This window comes from Heteronotia binoei, chromosome 10 (genome assembly GCF_032191835.1).
Source record: "Heteronotia binoei isolate CCM8104 ecotype False Entrance Well chromosome 10, APGP_CSIRO_Hbin_v1, whole genome shotgun sequence".
Lineage (NCBI taxonomy): Eukaryota > Metazoa > Chordata > Lepidosauria > Squamata > Gekkonidae > Heteronotia > Heteronotia binoei.
The window spans coordinates 44,128,890-44,149,003 of NC_083232.1; the positions used below are offsets into that span (position 1 = coordinate 44,128,890).

General features: G+C 40.5%; 1 protein-coding gene across 1 annotated transcript in view; it reads left to right on the forward strand.

The window, feature by feature from the left end:
* The window catches only part of COL1A2 (collagen type I alpha 2 chain), a 77,233-nt gene that overhangs the window by 21,492 nt on the left and 35,627 nt on the right, over positions 1 to 20,114 (forward strand). The window contains exons 11-26 of the mRNA XM_060248512.1: positions 1,115 to 1,168; positions 2,077 to 2,130; positions 6,128 to 6,172; positions 6,712 to 6,765; positions 6,877 to 6,921; positions 9,265 to 9,318; positions 12,948 to 13,046; positions 13,153 to 13,197; positions 13,291 to 13,389; positions 14,040 to 14,093; positions 14,204 to 14,311; positions 16,531 to 16,584; positions 16,724 to 16,822; positions 17,299 to 17,352; positions 17,966 to 18,064; positions 19,723 to 19,776. Of these exons, the coding sequence (XP_060104495.1) occupies positions 1,115 to 1,168; positions 2,077 to 2,130; positions 6,128 to 6,172; positions 6,712 to 6,765; positions 6,877 to 6,921; positions 9,265 to 9,318; positions 12,948 to 13,046; positions 13,153 to 13,197; positions 13,291 to 13,389; positions 14,040 to 14,093; positions 14,204 to 14,311; positions 16,531 to 16,584; positions 16,724 to 16,822; positions 17,299 to 17,352; positions 17,966 to 18,064; positions 19,723 to 19,776 (1,071 nt within the window). The remainder of the gene's footprint in view (positions 1 to 1,114; positions 1,169 to 2,076; positions 2,131 to 6,127; positions 6,173 to 6,711; positions 6,766 to 6,876; positions 6,922 to 9,264; positions 9,319 to 12,947; positions 13,047 to 13,152; positions 13,198 to 13,290; positions 13,390 to 14,039; positions 14,094 to 14,203; positions 14,312 to 16,530; positions 16,585 to 16,723; positions 16,823 to 17,298; positions 17,353 to 17,965; positions 18,065 to 19,722; positions 19,777 to 20,114) is intronic.

Sequence of the window (20,114 nt, forward strand, 5' to 3'; positions counted from 1 at the left end):
AAGAGTAAGTAGGATCCCCTAAGGAGATCCTGTTGGTAACTCCAGATGCTAGAAAGGAAAAAGAAAGAAGCAATGGTTGCAGCAGTGGGATTGACAGGGTGGCAGTAGCCTGGCCCACAACTTCCAGCCCCTTCTTCAGGTTGGCCCTTCAAGAAAGTTAGTTGAGCAAGCAAGAATTATGAGTAAGCAAGCTGTAGCATCAGTGCAAGTATACATAATAGATATATTTGGTACTTCATATTCATAGAATGTTTTAAGTCACCTTGAGAACCTTATATTTGACAAGCAAGATAGAAGTCCACATTCATATATCCACATAGAAGCATATTCAGAACCCATGTGCTTAGAAGCTAGTTTGCTATAGGCACTCATTCTACATGCATTCTGTTCCTAAACACATTTTTTGACCAATGTGTTGTTGATTTAAACAGAAGCTACTTTTGAGGAAATGAGCTTAGTCAGGGGTCCCCAACCTTTTGGAGCCTAAAACTGCCTAATGAAAGAGGAAGAGCCCAAGCCAAAATGGCTGCCACAGGAGGTGAAGCCAAATAGAATACCTCCCTTCTAACACCTCCAGGGAAAGAAAGGAAGTCTGAAGGGAGAACGGAATCAGACACTGACAAAGTAAACCCCAGGTTCTTAGCAGTCCTAATCTCCACTGCAATGTCCTTTCATTTGAATGAAGACAGCCAATACCAAGCCCTGCCTTCCAATCTGAAAAGCGCAGTAGGTACCAAGAGAAGTACTGGTGGGCACTATGGCACCCATAGGCACCAAATTGTAGTGTTGTAGTCTGAGGGGTTTCTGTATGTGAAACTTAAATTGCATGACAACTGATCTTGTGGAAGAGAAAGATATTTATAATGCGAAGGAACATTCTGTGAAATCAGCTGCATTAGAAACATGAAAGGGTGAAGCCTAATGTGTGAAAATACCTGGTTGTGAGCTCTGGCTCATGACATGCAAAACTTGTGAATGTATTACACTTGGAAAGATTGGCTTCCAGATTTCAGAGTCTTTTTTATATCTGTAGCTTCATCTGCTCATCCTGACATATGAAATTAGCAAATCTTATATGTATCATATAAGCTTTTGTTTTTTTTTTCCTTTTAAGGGTGCTCGTGGATTTCCTGGAACTCCTGGTCTTCCTGGTTTCAAAGGAATAAGGGTGAGCATTTGATTGAGAGAGGAAGACAACTAAGGATAATGATAGTTGAGGAGAATGACAGTGCCATCCTAAGCAGAGTTACACACTTCTAAATCCACTGACTTCTACACAAGCATGGACTTAACAAAAGCTTTCAGAATTTGGGTCTAACATGAGCCAAATATAGACCACATTGTAGGGTGTATCTTCACCAGCCCTTTGGGAGCTAGAATGGAGAGACCAAGTGGATTACCATGATGAAAACAGTCAATCTTTATCCATAATGGTTGCCTTATGACTATGCAGTATGTTATTGCATGATGAGCAAGGTGACTGTACAGAACTAACATAGTGCTGTGTCTCAGCCATCTCTCATTCATTCAAAATGTATTGCCTGAATGCTTTCACTTGAGGTTGATAATGGGCTCCTGAAATGCCAAAATGCAATGTGTTGTGGTTGAAAAGCAGTTGTTCCCACAATCAAATGTGACTGTTGCCTCCATTTTGTTGTGGGAATTGTGCTAATGTCATGGGAACACTTTGTGTGGGTTGTCATATGACATCAGTATCACTGGAAGGCACATCACATGTCCTTTCCTTGCCTACCTGCATCATTTTGAATAACCATTCCATTGCAGAAAACAGTTTCCCATGGTCTCCTTTGGATGTCTGTTTGTCTGGTGCTCTTACCAATCCCCGGCATTATTATAACAGTGCAATCCTAAACATAGTTATGCCCTTCTAAGTCCATTATTTAGGATTCCACTGTAAAACACCAGACTATTCCCCTCTCCACCTCCTCCCAAAAAAATCCGATTTCTTGGCTACAAGCCATTACCTGTGTGCAACATGAGAATTTGTGTGTGCATTTAAAATGTTGTTGGTTTATAGAGAAATTTTAAGAATAAATATTTCTTTGTTCATTACAGGGACATAATGGTTTGGATGGTCGCAAAGGAGAACCTGGTGCTCCTGGTAACAAGGTAAAATTTACTGACAATACAAGTTATATGTGTCATTTTTTTACTGGAGAGAGCATATACTATAGAACAGAATCTCTATTCCCAGTGCTATGTTTACGTGTTATAAAATGCTGTCAAACTGTTAACATATTCTGTAAATAAAGTCAGCTTGTGCCAAGAGTGGTCCATGTAGTGGGGGTTTAGCCCTAAAACCTCAGGACAAATGGAAAAAAATAGCGAAACCTTTGGGTTCAAATTCTAGCACTGAAGGTGTGCTCAATACACAAGCTTAGTAAAATGCTCTACATTTCTGGTTCCAGTTTCAGCACTCAGATTTGCTAATACAAAAGAGGCCTTTCTCATGGAATCTTTGGTTTCACTAATCTCCTCAACCAACTTGCCTGCCTGCCTTCCTTCCTTCAGCCAGTTTGGTGTAGTGGTTAAGTGTGCGGACTCTTACCTAGGAGAACCAGGTTTGATTCCCCATTCCTCCACTTGCATCTGCTGGAATGGCCTTGGGTCAGCCATAGCTCTCACAGGAACTGTCCTTGAAGGGGCAGCTGCTGTGAGAGCCCTCTCAGCCCCACCCACCTCACAGGGTGTCTGTTGTGGGGGAGGAAGATAAAGGAGATTGTGTGCCACTCTGAGACTCTGAAATTCAGAGTGGAGGGCGGGATATAAATCCAATATCATCTTCTTCTTCCTTCCTTCTTTTCCTCCCTTCCTTGCTTCCTTGGATACCCTGTGTACCCTACAGCATGGCAGAATGTATTAAGTGGCCCTTCTGATCCATTAAGGAACAATAATTTATTCATTAAGAAACAATAATTTATAACACCCTTAAAATAAAGTACCCTTAAAATAAAGCTACAGAAAATGCAATAGTACATATCTTATGGTGTACTGGAGGAACATGTAAGGAGACTTCCTCCAACTTAAATGGCTCGTGTGTTTGAAGGCTAGTCAGCAGGAGTCAGGGGGACACCATCAGTACTGTGGAATTAGTCACTTTTGGGGGAAACCCACGAGTAATATCGTGGTGCTCTAGAAATCATAAAATCATAGAGTTTCTGGTGCTTCCTAGAATGGAGTGACATCACTTCTGTGTTTTCCCTGAGAGTGATTTAATCACACCAACAGCAGTTTTTAAATTTATTTTCCTTCTGCCAGCTGATGGAGTGGCAGTGGACAGCAGTGGTTGCCAGTGTGAGATCTAACAATCCTAATAAGAGGAAGAGCCACTTAAGTTAGAGAAAAGCTCCTTAGACTTGAGGGAGACTTCCAGATTTGCTCAGTGGACTGGTAGCATATAGGCCGACATTTCAGTTGCCAAATCCCAATTTCCACTGTTGGTTTACCCCAGGCCCATCAAAGTTTGTATAAATATTAAATACTGTTATCTTTCCCTCTGCTGGTTGTGCCATAGCACACTAGCAAATACATATATTACACACCAGGAAAAAAAAATCCGGCTTTTTCTTTTGTTGCTGTGGTGAACTAAGGGAAGCAGTTGCTCTTGAGTTTACATGAGAAGTGTTTAAAAGGACTTGTAGGAAGAAAGAACTTTTAAATTAGGACAAAGAATCCTAATCATTCCTTTACCAGGTTATGATTTTTGCTCATGAACTAAGGAGGTGAACTAATTAAATGACACTATGGACTGCAAATTGAACTATATTGTTTCCACCTTCAGTTACAGCAACAGTTGGCATCTGGTTATACAACATGTGATTCCTGTCTTAGAAATACTAGAATACAGCATATCCAAAGAGTATTCAAACTATATAAAAATGGATCTTTATAAATCCATACCTTCTCAAGGCAAAATGAAGGGTGATTTGATTGGCAGATCTTATCCCCGCTGTAAACTAAGATGCAACAGACTGAAAAGAATAGAGTGGAGTGGGCCTACACATGTGTGGGAGTACCCAGTGCTCCATGTACTTTCTTACACACATTCAGAGTTCTTGTTTTAGTAGGTCATACCATTTATTACATGGAATAATCCTGTATATCTGCAAAATACACATTAATTTTCTTCCTTCATTGAAATTGTGGACTATCCTTTGTAGCAAGGCAGCTGTTTTGAATCCCCAGACCTGTAAAATAATCTTGTTCAACCAGAGGAACCTTTTGCATTGATGTATCAACCATACGAGGAGCCCCATGGCACAGAGTGATAAGCTACAGTACAGCAGTCCAAGCTCTGCTCATGACCTGAGCTCACTCCCAGTGGAAGTCAGATTCAGGTAGCTGGCTCAAGGTTAACTCAGCCTTCTATCCTTCCAAGGTCAGTAAAATGAATACCCAGCTTGCTAGGGATAAAAGTGTAGATGGCTGCAGAAGGCAACAGCAAACTACCCCATAAAAAGTCTCCAAAGAAAATGTTTTGATGTGACATCACCCCATGGGTCAGTAAGGACTCGCTCCTTACACAGGGGAATTGGTTTACATTTTTTAAATCAACCATATAGAAATACTCCATGGGACCAATGAGTTTTTAAAAATAAAAGATTGTTCAATCAACCCAAAGTACTGCCTGTGTGTTCCATGCTGTCAAGTGGCTTCCAAATACGTGACTCTATCCTCCAAAATGTTCTAACATTAACAGCTTTGCTCAGGTCTTGCAAACTGAAAGCCATGGTTTCTTTTATTGAGTCAGTCCATCTCATGCTGAGTCTTCTTTTCCTGCAGCCTTCAATGTTTCCTATCATTATTGGCTTTTCTAGTGACTCTTCTCTTCTCATTATGTAACCAAAGTACCTCAGTTTAGTCATCTGAGCTAGGGAGAGTTCAGGTTTGATTTAATCTATTACCCATTTATTTGTCCTTTTGACATTCCTTGATACCCATAAAACTCTCCTTCAGTACCACATTTTCAATTAATCAACTTCCTTTCAGCTTTCTCCAGTGTCCAACTTCCACATTCATATGTAGTAATGAGGAATACCATGCCATGAGTGACCTTGACCTTGGTTGCCAGTGACACATCCTTACATTTCTTTAGCTTTTTTATGGCTGCCCTTCCCAGTCTCAATCTCCTTGATTTCTTAGTTGCAGTCTCCCCTTTGGTTGATAATAATGGAGTAAAGGAATAGAAAATCTTTAACCGTTTCAATTTCTTCTTCATCAAAGTTGTGTAATTCCCCAGTAGTCATTACTTCTGCCTTTCTGATGTTCAGCTGTAATCTCGTTTTTGCACTTTCTGTTTCAAGCTTCATTAGTAGTCATTTCAAGTCTTCACTACTTTCTGCCACTAGTGTAATCTGCAGATCTCAATTTGTTAATATATCTTCCATCAATTTTTCATTCCACATTAATCTCAATCTAAACCAGTTTTTGATATTTTATATGTTATGCATATAGATTGAAGAGATACAGAGATAAAAAACATCCTTGTCAGACACCTTTGCCAGTTGGAAACCATTCTGTTTCTCCGTATTCTGTCCTAATTGTAGCCTCTTGTCTAAAGTATAAACGACACAGTAAAACAATGAGATGTTGTGGTATGCCTATTTTTTTTTAAACTAAACTGATAGTACTGGATTTCAGAAATGACTGGTGTTTTCTTTATATAGATTATCTAAATCAATAGGATTGCTTTGGCTAAACTTTATGTATATTGGCTTAACTGGTTTATGGGTTGGCTTGCCCAAATATTGTTACATCCTGGACATTTTTAGCTAGTATATTTTTTCCTCAATCCAAATATCTCATTTAAAATTGAAAAGGTTTTACGTTAATAATTACTAAATTTACTTTCAATGGAATTTAAGTATGATTATGTTTCTCTAGACTGAAGCCAAAATTCATTCCATTACTCTTCTGAAAGCAAAGAGTGCTTTGCTGTTACTCATTGTTAATCTGATAGTTGCTTTATTCAAAGCAAAATTTTATGTGACTGTCTGTAAAAGCGGACCAAACCACTTGTTGAGTCTTTTGCTGAAAACAGGAGCAAGCATTGCAATGAAACAGCAGTCTAAAAATATGTTAAATTTGTACTGTTTGTTATTCACAGGGTGAACCTGGTGCCCCTGGAGAAAATGGTACCCCAGGACAAGCTGTAAGTCATGTGCTTAATACTAGATTTATAATGTGCAAAATGTTAGATGAACATAAAACTGGTAAATTGCCATTTCTTAAAAGTGTACTAATTGTTGTGACTAGTTATTTTGAGAACTTCAGCCAGATGAGCATAACTCCGTTGAACTCCCTCAACTGTCATGGCCATTCCAGTCATTAAACTGACTACTTTAAAGCCCACAGTTCATCCATTCTTCATGTTTGTTCAATCAAATATATCCTTTAAATGACTGACATTTAAAGGCTAGACTAAGTTTCCTGGGTTTTGTGTCTGGCAGTCAATGGTATCTATTCAAGAAGCTACTGCAAGAACTAATCACAAGAGTAACTAACTTCATGAGCAGATGCTGAAGGCACAGAAAGACACTAAGTAATAAATCTCAATTCAAAAATCTCAACATGGTATTTTAAAAATTACTATTGCCATTTTAAAAATGACAGGTGGTAGCTGTGGAAGGCAGGGGGCAGTGCTATGGAAGTCTAATCATACATGATTTTGTATATGTTGTTGGCTTTCAGGGTGCTCGTGGTCTTCCTGGTGAAAGGGGAAGAGTTGGTGCTCCTGGATCAGTTGTAAGTGATAACCAACCTGGACAACTTTTAAATTGCAAATTTATCTTTCATTTCTGTTCTGAATTTGTTAATTCCATACTAGGAATTCAAAGTGGTATTTGTTTTCTTTAGGGTGCTCGTGGCAGTGATGGAAGCGTTGGCCCTGCTGGCCCTGCGGTAAGTCACAATTTCAGTGTTACACAGTTTTTCAATCTGTCTGGAATTCATCCCAAGTGATGAGGGAGGGAATCTGTTCCATCTGCCTGTCCAGCCCCCCCCCCCTTTCTCTATTGCACAGCAGGGAATAGTTAAAAATACAGACCTGTCACTTGCAGGTATGTGTCCAAGTGTCAGAACATTACAGGTAGTGTTCTTGGGGAGCTCTGTAGACTATTTCTTACATTTCATAAGTGTACGCCTAAAACATGAAGTGTAATTAAAAAAACCCACTCAAATGTGCTTGAAAATATTTGTCAAATGGGTATACTTGTCAGAAATTCAGGATTTGTTATGTTCCCTAATAAATGAATACTTTGTAGTAAACTTACTAGGGAATGTTGAGATATAGCCAGTGACCTATAGTTCCAATGACAGGTAGATCCAACTGACATATTATGCATTGGGAGAGCTCTTGATACAGCACTGCTCAGTATAACAACCTTTTATATCTAGAGCTGCTACTGAGCTCATCATTTGCCCTGTTCTGCCGGGCAGACTCCCACACATGCTGCCCCATCTCCACCAGTGCTCAAATGATCAGTGGATGGAAGTGGAGATAGGAAGGGACATCAATCAACATTGCAATGTCCCTTCTCAGGTGACACTTAACAGCGGTCACAAAACTCTAGGAAGTCCCAGAAAGTGACATTGGTTGATGCTTCCACTCCCCATGTCCTGCCCCTGAAAGCTTTTCGTTGTGGAGGCCAGAGGCCTGGCAACCCACTCTGCAGCTGGCCTGTCCTTAGTTCTGGCTCAGCCAGGAAATGTGATCCTGGCTGCATCTTTCAGAAATAAATCGTGTTTGGTTTACACATATAATAATAGAATTTAAATCAGACCTTGGTGCTGAGTTGGTTGTAAATTGCCACCAAGAGCAGCTTCACCCAAGACAAATTTACTTAATGAATTTCCATCAAACTTTCTTTCAAAAAGATACGTGCATGTACACAAAGGATATACATACTGTAACATGGACAGGGCTCAAGTAACTCTGTTGTTTACAGATTTAAAACTGAAAACAGGGCAGTGTCTCTTTCATTCTTATAATATTCATCCAGTTGATACCAGCAATGTTCATGTTTGTTTGCACTGTAAAAAAAAAAATCCCCCAATTTCATGACAGCCTTTCAGCATGCCAGGTTCACTGAAGCTCCCAGTGCAACAAGTTGGAGGAAGGGGGCAGGGGGCAACAGTGCATGGAGATCTTTGTATAGATCTAATAAGTCCTTCCATACTAAAAACCTTGTGCAATACTGGGTTGAATTAAGGACAGAACTTCAAGCTTGGTCTTCTTTGGCAGTGCTTTCTTATGTTCAGGCCTGACAACTTGTGAGCCACCAAGGGAAACATAGCCCATGAGAATTCACTAAACTGTACCTCTTGGCTGACTACCTGGGCTGCAAACAGGGATTCTAGACTCCAAGTGGGACCTGGAGACCTCCTGGAATTACAGCAAATCTTCATACTATAGAGATCAATTCTCCTGGAGAAAATGGATGCTTTGGAAGATAGAATCTATGGCATTGTGCTGCACTGAGGTCCTTGTCCTTCCCAAGCTCCATCCCCAAATCTCCAGGAGATTTCCAACCTAAATCTGGCAACCTTACTTCTCCATCCCCTACTGGTGATGGGGGGAACCTGGCAACTCTAACTGCAAAGTGTGGTGGGGGGAAGCCCTAATGTCATGGGCTTCAGTATTTCGCTAGTAGACTTCTAGGTGTGTCACAAGTTTTGTAGGTCTGTTTATAGAACTGCCATCATGGACCAATCGTAACATAAGAGATGGGTCTATAGCTGCTGTCATTAGATACTCTACAAATGCCTTGCAGATCTACTAATGGATTGAAGTTGGAGTAAACATATTTAAATTAAGGAGGCCTTTCTGGATGACTCCTGGGTTTAGACTGCAGCTTTTAAAAATTATCTTGACTAAATAGGGAACCTCTGTCTATATCCTTTCAATTTATTATGGTCATGAACAGTGAACAGTCTCCTTATTTGTGCAAGTGGGACTTCTCATGGTTACTCCTGCAGTTCCTGTCCCCATCACACCAGTTTTCTGTAGGATAATATTTGATCCACATTTTCATTTGTTAGAACATTTTTCACTCATAATCACACAATCATACAAGTTATTGCAAATGTTATCCAATGTGGCTTGTAGAAACTGGGCCTTGTGATTTTAGTATTCTAAAAGATGCTTTAAAAGTGTGATTGTTCATTAATTCAAACAAGCCTGTTTTCTGTATTTATTCCACCAGATTTCTAAGTCTTTTTTGCCCACCTTTCTTCATCTTGCAGGGTCCCATTGGTGGTGCTGGACCTTCTGGATTCCCAGGTGCTCCTGGTCCCAAGGTACAGACAGCTTTGACAGTAGGGCAGCAACCTAGAACTGAGAATGGTCTGCAAAGTGTTAGAAAACTTTTAAAATAGAATACTTTCAAATGTGTCAGCATTTAGTTGTACACTTTCAGTACAATCCTACATTACACTCTTCTAAACGGAATGACTTCCATGGTCTTAGAAGTAGAACTCTATTTAGGATTATGCTGTTTGAAGATTGCTTCCTACTTGCACACATAATAATGCTTTAAGGAGTGGCCATATCTCAGTGACAGACCACTATTTAGAAGGGGAAAAATGGTTTAAAACTGAATGTTATAATGATAGTCCTGAAATTTGTTGAGATTTTAAAGGGATGAAAGGTAAAGTATTAAACTCCTTTGTGCACATAAATCCATTTCTAACCTGGATAACAAATGTTATCATTATTATGTATACTCTGTTTAGAACATAAGAGGTGCCATATTGAATCAGACCAGTGGTCCATCTAGTCTAGCATCCTCTTTCATATTAGGACCAACAAATCACTCTGGAGGGCCAACAAATGGGGCATAGAGGCCAAGGCATTCCTCAGTATAGCCTGCTAGGACTGCGTTCTGAAGTTCACTGGCTCTTGACATGGAAGTTCTAAATGTGGAGTCCTCGATAGACCCATCTTTAACTTGTCTAAACCACTTTGAAAACCATCTATGGCAGTGGCAGTGTCTCCTGGCAGTGAATTTCACAATTTAATTACTCATTGAGTAAACTACTTCCTTTTCTCCATCTTTAATATATTCCACATCAACTCCATTGGAGCCACCACATTCTAATACTGTAGAGAGAAAAAATGTTATCCCTATTCACTCGCTCAATGCATAATTTTATAAATCTTTGTCATCACCATCAAAGACTAGTTCTTAAGTCATCTTTGGAAAAGAGGGATGTTGGCAGTTATTGACCTGCATCCAGTCTTCCCATTCTGTGTGAGGTGATTGAGCAGGTTGTGGCATAGCAACTGCAGCCATTTCTAGGTAAAATATTTGGCTCTTACCCATTTTAATCAATCTCCACACCTTATTTGGGACTGAATCAGAATTACTGGCTTTTCTGGATGATCGCCAGATTAAGCTGGATAAGGGGAGTTTATTGCTACAGATATTACTGGACCTATCAGCTGCATTTAATATAGTCAGGCATGATATTTTAAAGGATTGACTGGAATCAGAGTGGGGTAAAGTGATATTTCTCCATTAGCTTTGTTTTTTCCCCCCTTGCTAGCAGAAAGCAAAGCACAGGCAAAAGCAGGTAGTTGGACTTGATGTGTTGGGTGCCCCAAAGATCCATTCTTATCCCCAGTGTTCTTTAATTTGCATGTAAAAATCGTTGGCTGAGATAATCAGAAAGCATTGGAGTGAATTGTCACCAATATACTGATGATACTTGGCTTTATGTATCACTGTCTAAGCTTCCAGAAGCAACTGTTCTGGGTTAGGGTACTGATAACCTTAGTCAAGCTGTTGAGGGTAAACAAACTGAAGCTTAATCCAGACAAGCAGAAGGTGATGCTTGTTGGGAATGCAGAGGTTTTACTTGGTGTCAGTCTACCAGCATAGGATGGGGTTGAGTTTTCTGGAATAGATCAATCTAAAATCCTGGAGGTTCCCTTGGACCTGGCCTTGTTGATGAATTACCAGGTTGGCTCTATTGCTAGAAGCACCTTCTTTCATTTATAGCTATCTCATAAACTGGCCCCTTATTTATCTGGCATAGCCACACAGATCCATGCTACTGTAACTTCCAGACATGAATATTGTAATGTGCACATGGGTGCCTTTGAAAAACACTGAGAAACTTCAGTTGGTACAAAAATGCAGCAGCAGGACTCCTGCCTAGGATCAGTAGCTGGGAACCTATAATTCCATTGCTGAGTCAACTGTAGTTGATACCTATCTGACTCCAGGCCAAATTCAGGTGCTCGTTATCACCTTTAAACCTCTTTGTGGCCTGAGGCCCTCATACCTCTTGGACCACATCTCCTAGTATTCTCCCATGCATCAGTTAAACTCCTCAGACAGCCTTTTCTTGGTGGTATACTCACCTAGGATTTGGTAGCCATTCCATTTTGATCTTTCTGTGTGGTAAGTCCATTCCTCTGGAATGGAATACCAAACTGCATGTGGAGACTGTCTTCATTTGCCACATTCAAGAGACATGTAAGACTTTTTTAAAAAAATCCAGGAGGTATTGGGTGGATGGTAAACTGTTTTGGAAGACTTAGCTGCATTTTACTTGTGTGTGTTGGTTTTTAACCACATGTGTTGACTGAGTGTCAGTTTTATCTTATTGATGGACATTTTTAATGTTTTTAATGACATGGCAGCTTTTACTGTTTTGTTAGCTGCCTTGAATCCAGACCTCAGATTCAGCAGCAGCTCACAGGAGCACAGCTCCTGAACCTTTCTGAAGGGTCCCCCTCTTCCTCCTCACCTACCTTATCCATTGAATAGTAGGTGCAGCTGCATAACAATCCCTGGATTAGGAGAGCAGCCGGCCAGCCACCAGGGGCATTGCCACACCCCTAGCAGCCCTCATTAACCCTTGGAGAAACCCGCACCACCCTTTCTCCACTTCCTATGTGATTTTGGGTGGCAGGTGGCTTGCTGGCCTTTTGAGTGGGTGGGGGGTAGCCCAGAAGAGCCCCGGGCGAGCGAGGCCTGCTTGAGCTGGATGGATCTCTAGCCAGCCCAAGTAGGCCTCACTCACCTGGGGTCTCCTTTCTTGCATCGGGTTGCTTTTGGCTGGGGTGTGTGTGTGGCAGCATATGCTAATGAGTTATGCTAATGAGCTCCACCACCTATTTTTCTACAAAATGACCCTTGCTTGAATCTATAGAGATGAGGTGGGATATACCTGTTTTAAAATAAACAAATCATGTCTCACTCCTAATAATCTGTTTCTAAATTGGAAAGACCCAGGCATTCCTTTCCTTCACTTTTTCCAGCTCTGCAATTTTTATTTTTATTTTTTTTAGTTATATATTGTTTGGTTCTGGTGCCTTCAAATGTTTGCAATTCCTTAAAGACTTACAGCCCCATCTTGAGCATATCTATCCAGAATCCTATTCAAGTCTATTTAATTGAGTTTATTCCCAGGAAGGTGTTATTTTATTTTTATTTTATTTTTTGCAAATTTATAGTCCACCCTTTCCCAAGATGGGCTCAGGGCAGATTACAACACAGTAAAACAGTTAAAATTACACAGTAAAACAATTAAAAATTAAACAGTTAAAACGATTAAATCAAAATGAAATAAGGCAACAGCATTCACAGACTGAGACACAGGATGCAGTCAATTAAAGGCTGTTCCTGCCCCATCACATGCAATGTGTCACATGACTCAAGTATGGATGCCAAGAAGTGCTTGGTCCTATAAAACCAAGTGGAAGATCCTCTCTGCTTTGTAGAGTGATCAGCCAGAGTCTGATTATGATTGCTCTTGCTAGTGCCTCTTGCAGCGAGTTAGACAAGTCTACTGGAATTATTACCATTTTCAACTTTAAAATTAGTCTAGAGTAGTATAGGTTATTTATGCTGAAGTGGGGGCCAGCTTCTGTTGCCTTATGCTTGAAGATTTATATCTGAAATCTCTTTCTCAAACAGGGTGAAATTGGATCTGCTGGTAGCCCTGGCCCATCTGGTCCCGCTGGTCCACGTGGTGAGGTTGGTCTCCCTGGTGCTTCTGGTCCTGTTGGCCCCCCAGTAAGTTACACTGAATCTTGGTAATATCCAAATATGAGTTCTAGTGGCTGGGATGAGTAAGAAGAGTATATATTTTTTTAAAAAAATCTTTTGATTTCTTTTTTAGGGTAACCCTGGTGCCAACGGCATTAATGGTGCTAAAGGTGCAGCTGTAAGTATGCTTCCATTGAACTGAATAACTTTACACAGCATGTTTCCATTCATGCTACAGAGGAGGCTGTAATGTGTTTTTCTTTCTGCACAGGGTCTTCCCGGTGTGGCTGGTGCTCCTGGCCTGCCAGGTGGCCGTGGTATCCCTGGTCCAGCTGGTGCAGCTGGTGCTTCTGGTCCTAGAGGACTTGCTGTAAGTGACGTTTTCTGCAATATGTCAAACTCTAGAGTGGCTTCCGCATGCATAAGGGCAACATGGTCTGGCAGCAGAGATTCTCCATTATAGCTATTCTCTTGTAATGTCTAAAAACAACCTGCTGCTTCTGTGCATTGTAGCACCTTGGCATGCCTCAGGACAAGACAGATTTTCCTTTCAATACATTGGGCGTCTTTGCCCCAGCCTTAATATTTGGCCAAAGATGAAGCAATGGCTGATAATGATAATGTTTAAGATTATATCTTCAGACTGCGTAATACTTTTGACATCCATTTTTAATGCCTAGCAGCCATAATCATTGTCTCACATATTCATTATTATTTAACACTATTCTTCAATGCTAAAAAGCAGACTTGTAGGATAGTCCAGTTTTATGATCTCCTGCTCCATGCTCATTCTTTTACCCATCATAGTATATTTGTTATTTTTTTAAATGGAGCTTAGGATCTGCAGGGAGCCCCCTCCCAATGGATTGTCGAAGCTAAGGACAGCAAAATTCTGTTGGCTCAATAATGTTAAGCTTTTTAGCTAGGTTATTTGCTGTTAGGGTTTTTCCTTTCTTGGATAACATGACTACTTGGATGGTAAAATACGGGATATTTCTTATGTTCTTCTTTTGATTTTAGGGTGAGCCTGGACTTCCTGGACCCAAGGGAGAAACTGGTAACAAGGGTGAACCTGTAAGTATTGTAGTACTTAATTATTAACAGTATACCGGTGTGAAAGCATTATTTTCCGTATGGCAGCCAATTACTCAAGGTAGTGACCTTTTTTTGCTGTCTTTATGCAGGGTGCTGCTGGCCCTGCTGGCCCTGCTGGCCCAAGTGGTGAGGAAGGCAAGAGGGGTAACAACGGTGAACCTGGATCTGCTGGCCCATCCGGCCCAGCAGGTTTAAGAGTAAGTCCTTTTACACAATGCAAAAATAGTAAGAGAAGATGCCAGTGCAACACATTAAATTTGCATTATGACTCCTACCAATCCTTGAATGGGGCTTTCTGCACTCCCACAGATAGATACAGGAACAGGCCATGGCTTAATGGAGGGAAGCCATGCATTTATATGCATAAGTCCTGGAGCTAATGGGGTGGAGAAAACTGGAAATCACTATCAGTTACGGTACTGGGCGAAATAAATCATTGGACTGATTTGTTATAAGGCAGCATCTAACTTTGTCTAGAAAATTCCGTTTGTCATGTTCACCTATATAGTTAACTGATAGGTATGATTTCTATTCTACTCTTCTATTCCAAGGAACACCCAGTTGGACATACAACAAGCAAATAAAATCCAATTTCCCTAAAAACAGCAATTTCATAAAAACAATTTTAATGAAGATAGTTTCAGAGGGTAGTTTCAGTTGGTCTGCGGTAGAACAGCTAGATTCAAGAGCCAGTCTGTCACATTTCAGCTACACAGTTAGCTGGTCAGTTAGATTTCTATTTCACCCTGTTCCAAGGAATACCCAGATGGGAATGCAACAGACAAACAAACAGAATGCAACTTCCATGCACACAACAATTTCATAAAAACAACTGTCATCAGGGTGGAGTTATTATCATTATCATTAATTGTTTATTTATATTCTACCCGTTCCCTCATTGGGGGCTCAGAGTGGAGTACATCAAATAAATTCTAGCAGGAGCGCCTTTGCTCTTTTTTTTGCACATTTTTAATTCTAGCAGGAGCTCCTTTGCACATTAGGTCACACAACCCTGATGAACCCAAGAGCTTACAAGGCTCTTTTTTGTAAACTCTTGGAGGATTGGATACATCAGGGGGTGTGGCCTAATATGCAAAGGAGCTCCTGCATGAATTCTGTCCCTTACTGTCAGAGGGTAGCCATGTTGGACTGCAGTAGAACAGCTAGATTCCAGTCCAGCAGCACCTCAAAGGCCAACAAGATTGCTGTGGGACATGAGCTTTCAAAAGTCAAAGCTGGACTGGAAGCTAGCTATAAAAACAACTGCATAGCCAGCACTCTGAAATATTTCAATTTAATTAATCAAAATGTTACTCAAGAGTAAAAAATTACTCTCTTTTTTTAAAGCACTTTGACTTAAATGTTTCTAGGCGGTGCATTAATAGTATATGTAAAACCCTTGTTAAAAATGATGTAGAAATGTAATGTGTTGTGCATAGGAATTGCTCGCTTCCATACCAACATACTGTATCTCCAGATCTAATGAAAAAGAGAAGTAATTCCTATGCACAACACATTCAAACTTTTTCCCTCAGGAAATTCAGATACAAAGGAATGCTTCCATTAGTGGAAAAATATAATGTGTGAATTGGTTCCATTACCTTGTTTTTGTACTGTTGATCTGGGGTTGGCATATAGCTTCCCTAGCACAACCATGGCACAATTCCCCTCCCATAACAGTACAGTCAAAAGATACTCATGTGACAGACTGGGAATGTCTGAAAATTAGTCTGGGAATATAGCCTTAGTCTTAAAACTGCCACAGGTTATTTTTCATTCGGTTTCTTTGGTGGATTTTCATTTGCTTTAGCGCCTTCACTGAAGTCAACAATACAGAATTAAGATTTAAATGCAGCACTGAATTAGGAATGGGCTGTGACCAAATTGGCTCAATATTAAGGGTGTTAATCCAGAGATAAGTACACACTCGAGAGATATAAGTGCACACTCACCATCCTTCCAGTCAGTCAAATTCTTAAAGGTGCAGCTTGACTCCTGTTTTGTTCTACTTCAGACCAACTCAGCCGACTACTTGGATCTATCTACATGGCCAGTATGATTCAGTCCAAATGTCTGGCTTTGCAAACTGAGTATAATCTTGAGGAAACAATATTCCAAAAGATACTTCCTGTTATCTCCATTATGGTCTACATAGTACCCAGTTAAAACCACAGGACAGATGTTAAGAGAAATGCTAAGAGAAGATGCTTGAAGAGAAACGAAACTCTGAATAGGGTGCACTGAATTCAAATTCTATTGAAGAAGAAATGAAATTTTGGAACACAACTTATTTATCTAGGCTAAGGGATGTTCACCATTCAGTGTACGACTAATGCCATAATGTCTTTAAAGCCTTTAATCTGACGAGTGTTTGATTTCTGACCTGATGTTTATGTTCCTCTCCCCCTTTTTATAGGGTGTTCCTGGATCTCGTGGTCTCCCTGGACCTGATGGCAGAGCTGGAGTTACAGTAAGATTACTTTTTGAGTTTTATAATGACTACTTGAGTTTGTTGGGGGGGGGCAGGGTTGGACAGAAGCCAGAGGAATGTTGACCTTACTTCTGCTTTTGTTCCTTCCAAACTGAACTTGATGATTTTTTTTTTGTAGGGTGCTGCTGGTAATCGTGGTGCTTCTGGCCCTGCTGGTACAAGAGGTTCCAATGGTGATTCTGGTCGCCCCGGTGAACCTGGTCTCATGGGTACAAGAGTAAGTATGGATGGCGTGGCTTTGCAAGGGAGCAAAATCCAGATCAAAGGGTGAAAAACTATAAACATTTTATAGAATGCTTGTTTGCTGAAATTGGGTAGCTTTACAAGTGCACTATATATTAAAATACAGTATGCTATTGTTAATCATATTGTAGTGGCACTTCATGTGATCAGAACAACTCTTCTTCATCCCAAGGCAGATTATACATCTTTCCATTTTACAGATATGAAACTAAGACATCAAATTGTTTAAACTTGATTACCTTTACATTCCATTGAGCTCAACAGGGTATTTCGTTCCCAGCCCCCATAAATTTGTGTAGAATGGGTAGACAGTGACACATTTTTAAACCTGAACTTTGTGCAGAGGTGTATGTGTGTGTGTGTAAGAGAGACAGGAAGATAATTGTTTGTATTCTTATCTTACATAAGCCCCCCAAAATCACATTAAGGTGAAACTTCTGTGCTTTTCAGGGTCTCCCTGGTCAGTCTGGAAGCCCAGGCCCTGCTGGCAAGGAAGGTCCTGTTGTAAGTATTTCACTCTTTATTCTGCAAAGATATATTTTAAAAACATATGCCCTTTTAGCTAACTTTTATATTTTGATCAGTTGTTTCCACAGCAGTGGTCTATGTACTAAGCACATAATCATTTCCATCACATTGATCCTGGCAATCATCCCATGGCTTAGCTTAGACGGATAAGTTGTCATTTGCCCACTGGGAGCCATTCCTGATCCAGAGCTGAAATTTATGCCCCCTGTGGCCAATATTTGTGGGTACCAAATCTAGGCTTGTAGGGACCTTATTGAGGTCTAGCTCATCTTCATAGTCAGGCCAATGTAGTGAGATCGCATACTTTTCTGTTCTTGCTCCCCTCATTGGAATGATCTACCACAGGGAATTTGTAGAGCCCATCTCTTTAGGTTAGATTTCACAGTGTGTTGTGTTGTTAGTTTGATTTTGTGTTGTAAGCTACCTCAAACATTGGAGAATGTGAGGTGCAAATAGACAGATAAATAAATACAGCACAACTTATTGTAAACTAATGAATCTAAACTAGACTGAAACTTCAGCTATCTCATAATAGAAAAAGTTTCGTTGCCTGTGTGCCTACAATAATGAGAATGATCTTTTATTCTAGGGTCTTCCTGGTCCTGATGGTCGAACTGGTCCAGTTGGTCCAGCTGGTTCAAGAGGTGAACCTGGCATCATAGGATTCCCTGGACCCAAGGGCCCCAATGTAAGTGTATTGGAGATTTTCAGTGTCACAGTTTTCATTATGTGGCAACTTAAAGAGTGCTTTTGTCTCTTCGGTATCCCAGTAATAAGCTTTCGTGTGTACACACACTTTTCTTCATGTGTACACACCATATTTTTCTTATATGGTATCTGAAGAAATGTGTGTCTACGCACAAAAGCTTATACCTTGAATAAAACTTTGTTGGTCTTAAAGGTACTACTGGACTCTGACATTATCCTGTTGCTTCAGACCAATACAACTACCCACCTGGATCTACATCCCGGTAATGCACATGAGAATGATACCACCAATTTATCCAACCCTGTGTTGTTACAAGAAGTTTTGGAATCTAGCTGTCAGCCGTCATTTCATGCGTAATAAAGTCTATGGAAGACATGTTGCAGAATCTCTGATGCATATACACATGCTCATGAAGGGTTTGGCTTCATTTCCAGCATAGCATCTCATTTAACTACAGACTGCTTTTCAAGTTGGGGCAAGCAATGGGTGTAAAGGGTAGAGATGTTGCTGAACCAACAGCAAAAAAAGATTTGTGGCCAAAAATTCTTATGTGGAAATATTACTGAGACACAAACTTCCCTGGACTGTACCACTTTAGACCATGAGTAGAGTTTTGTATGATTGAAGGCTCCTGTCTGTCAAAAACCGACTCTCTCTGGAAAGCTAGCATATGAGTGAGCCTAGTACTCTCTATGACAGGGGTGGCCAAACTGTGGCTTGGGAGTCACATGTGGCTCTTTCACACATTGAAGCCTCCACCACCCCATCAACTGGCTTGGAGAAGACATTTCTTTCTTTAAATGACTTCTCCAAGCCAAGCCAGCTGGCAGCTTGGAAAATACATTTAAAATTAAAGTTGCTTTCTTTCCACCTCTCCCTCCTCTATCTATTTTCCTTCCTTCCTTGCAGCTCTCAAACATCTGATGTTTATGTCTTGTGGTTCCCAAGCATCTGGTGTTTATTCTCTGTGGCTCTTACATTCAGCAAATTTGACCACCCTTGCTCTGTGATATGCTACCTTCATATATTCAAGAGGGTTCAGGTGGGCAGCCGTGTCCTATATGCAGTTTAAGATAGTATATTTTCATGAGAGCTACATCATGACAGTCCTGAATAAAACGCTATCTTTGCTCTGTTCAGATCCAGGTGGGCAGCCGTGTCTGAAGCAGTAGAACAGTTCTTTTTCTTGGTCATGATACCTTGCATATGACAGGTCATTTGAAAGCCCAATTAATATAAATGATTGTACCAAATGCCACTGGCATAGAGTGTTTGTGTAACAATGGTTATTAATACTGATTCAGATCATAGTGTGAAAGCATCCTAATTAACTGGTTAGGATCACAGTAGAAGGGTTTGCCCAGGGAGGCTGTGGAATCTACTCCCCTGAAGCTCTTCAGAGCAAGGTTGTTCAAGCATCTTCATGGGGTAAATTAGATAGTGGATTAATGAATTACACTTCTCTAGTTCCCTTCCAATACTCTACACTTCTATGGTTTGTGGTTGTAAGGAGTGTGTGTAGATCCTTAGTCATGTAGAAGACTAATGATATGTAGATAGAACTAAAATCCATGGGAAGTATCTGCTGTTCACTTTGATCTGGTGACTTACACTATTTTTTTCACATTGTGTCCTAGGGTGAACCTGGCAAACCTGGTGACAGAGGCCATGTTGGTCTTGCTGGCCCTCGGGTATGTGCTATTCTGTATGATGTGCCTTAACTAGGGGAACATGATTTAGAAAAGGATATCTAACAGAAGGAAATGCAAGTTGCATAAAGACTTCTAATTTAAGTTAGGCATATTCCTAGGTGGGGATGTGGAATGGTACAGTATAGCCTGATCTCATCAGATGTCAGAAGCTAAGCAGAGTTCGTACTTGGATGAAAAACCACCAAGGTAACTCTGCAGAGGAAGGTACTGGCAAACAACCTCTGCCTTAATCACTTGCCTTGGAAACCCTATGGGATCACCATAAGTCAGCTACAACCTGATGGCACTACACACACACACACACACACAAACACATA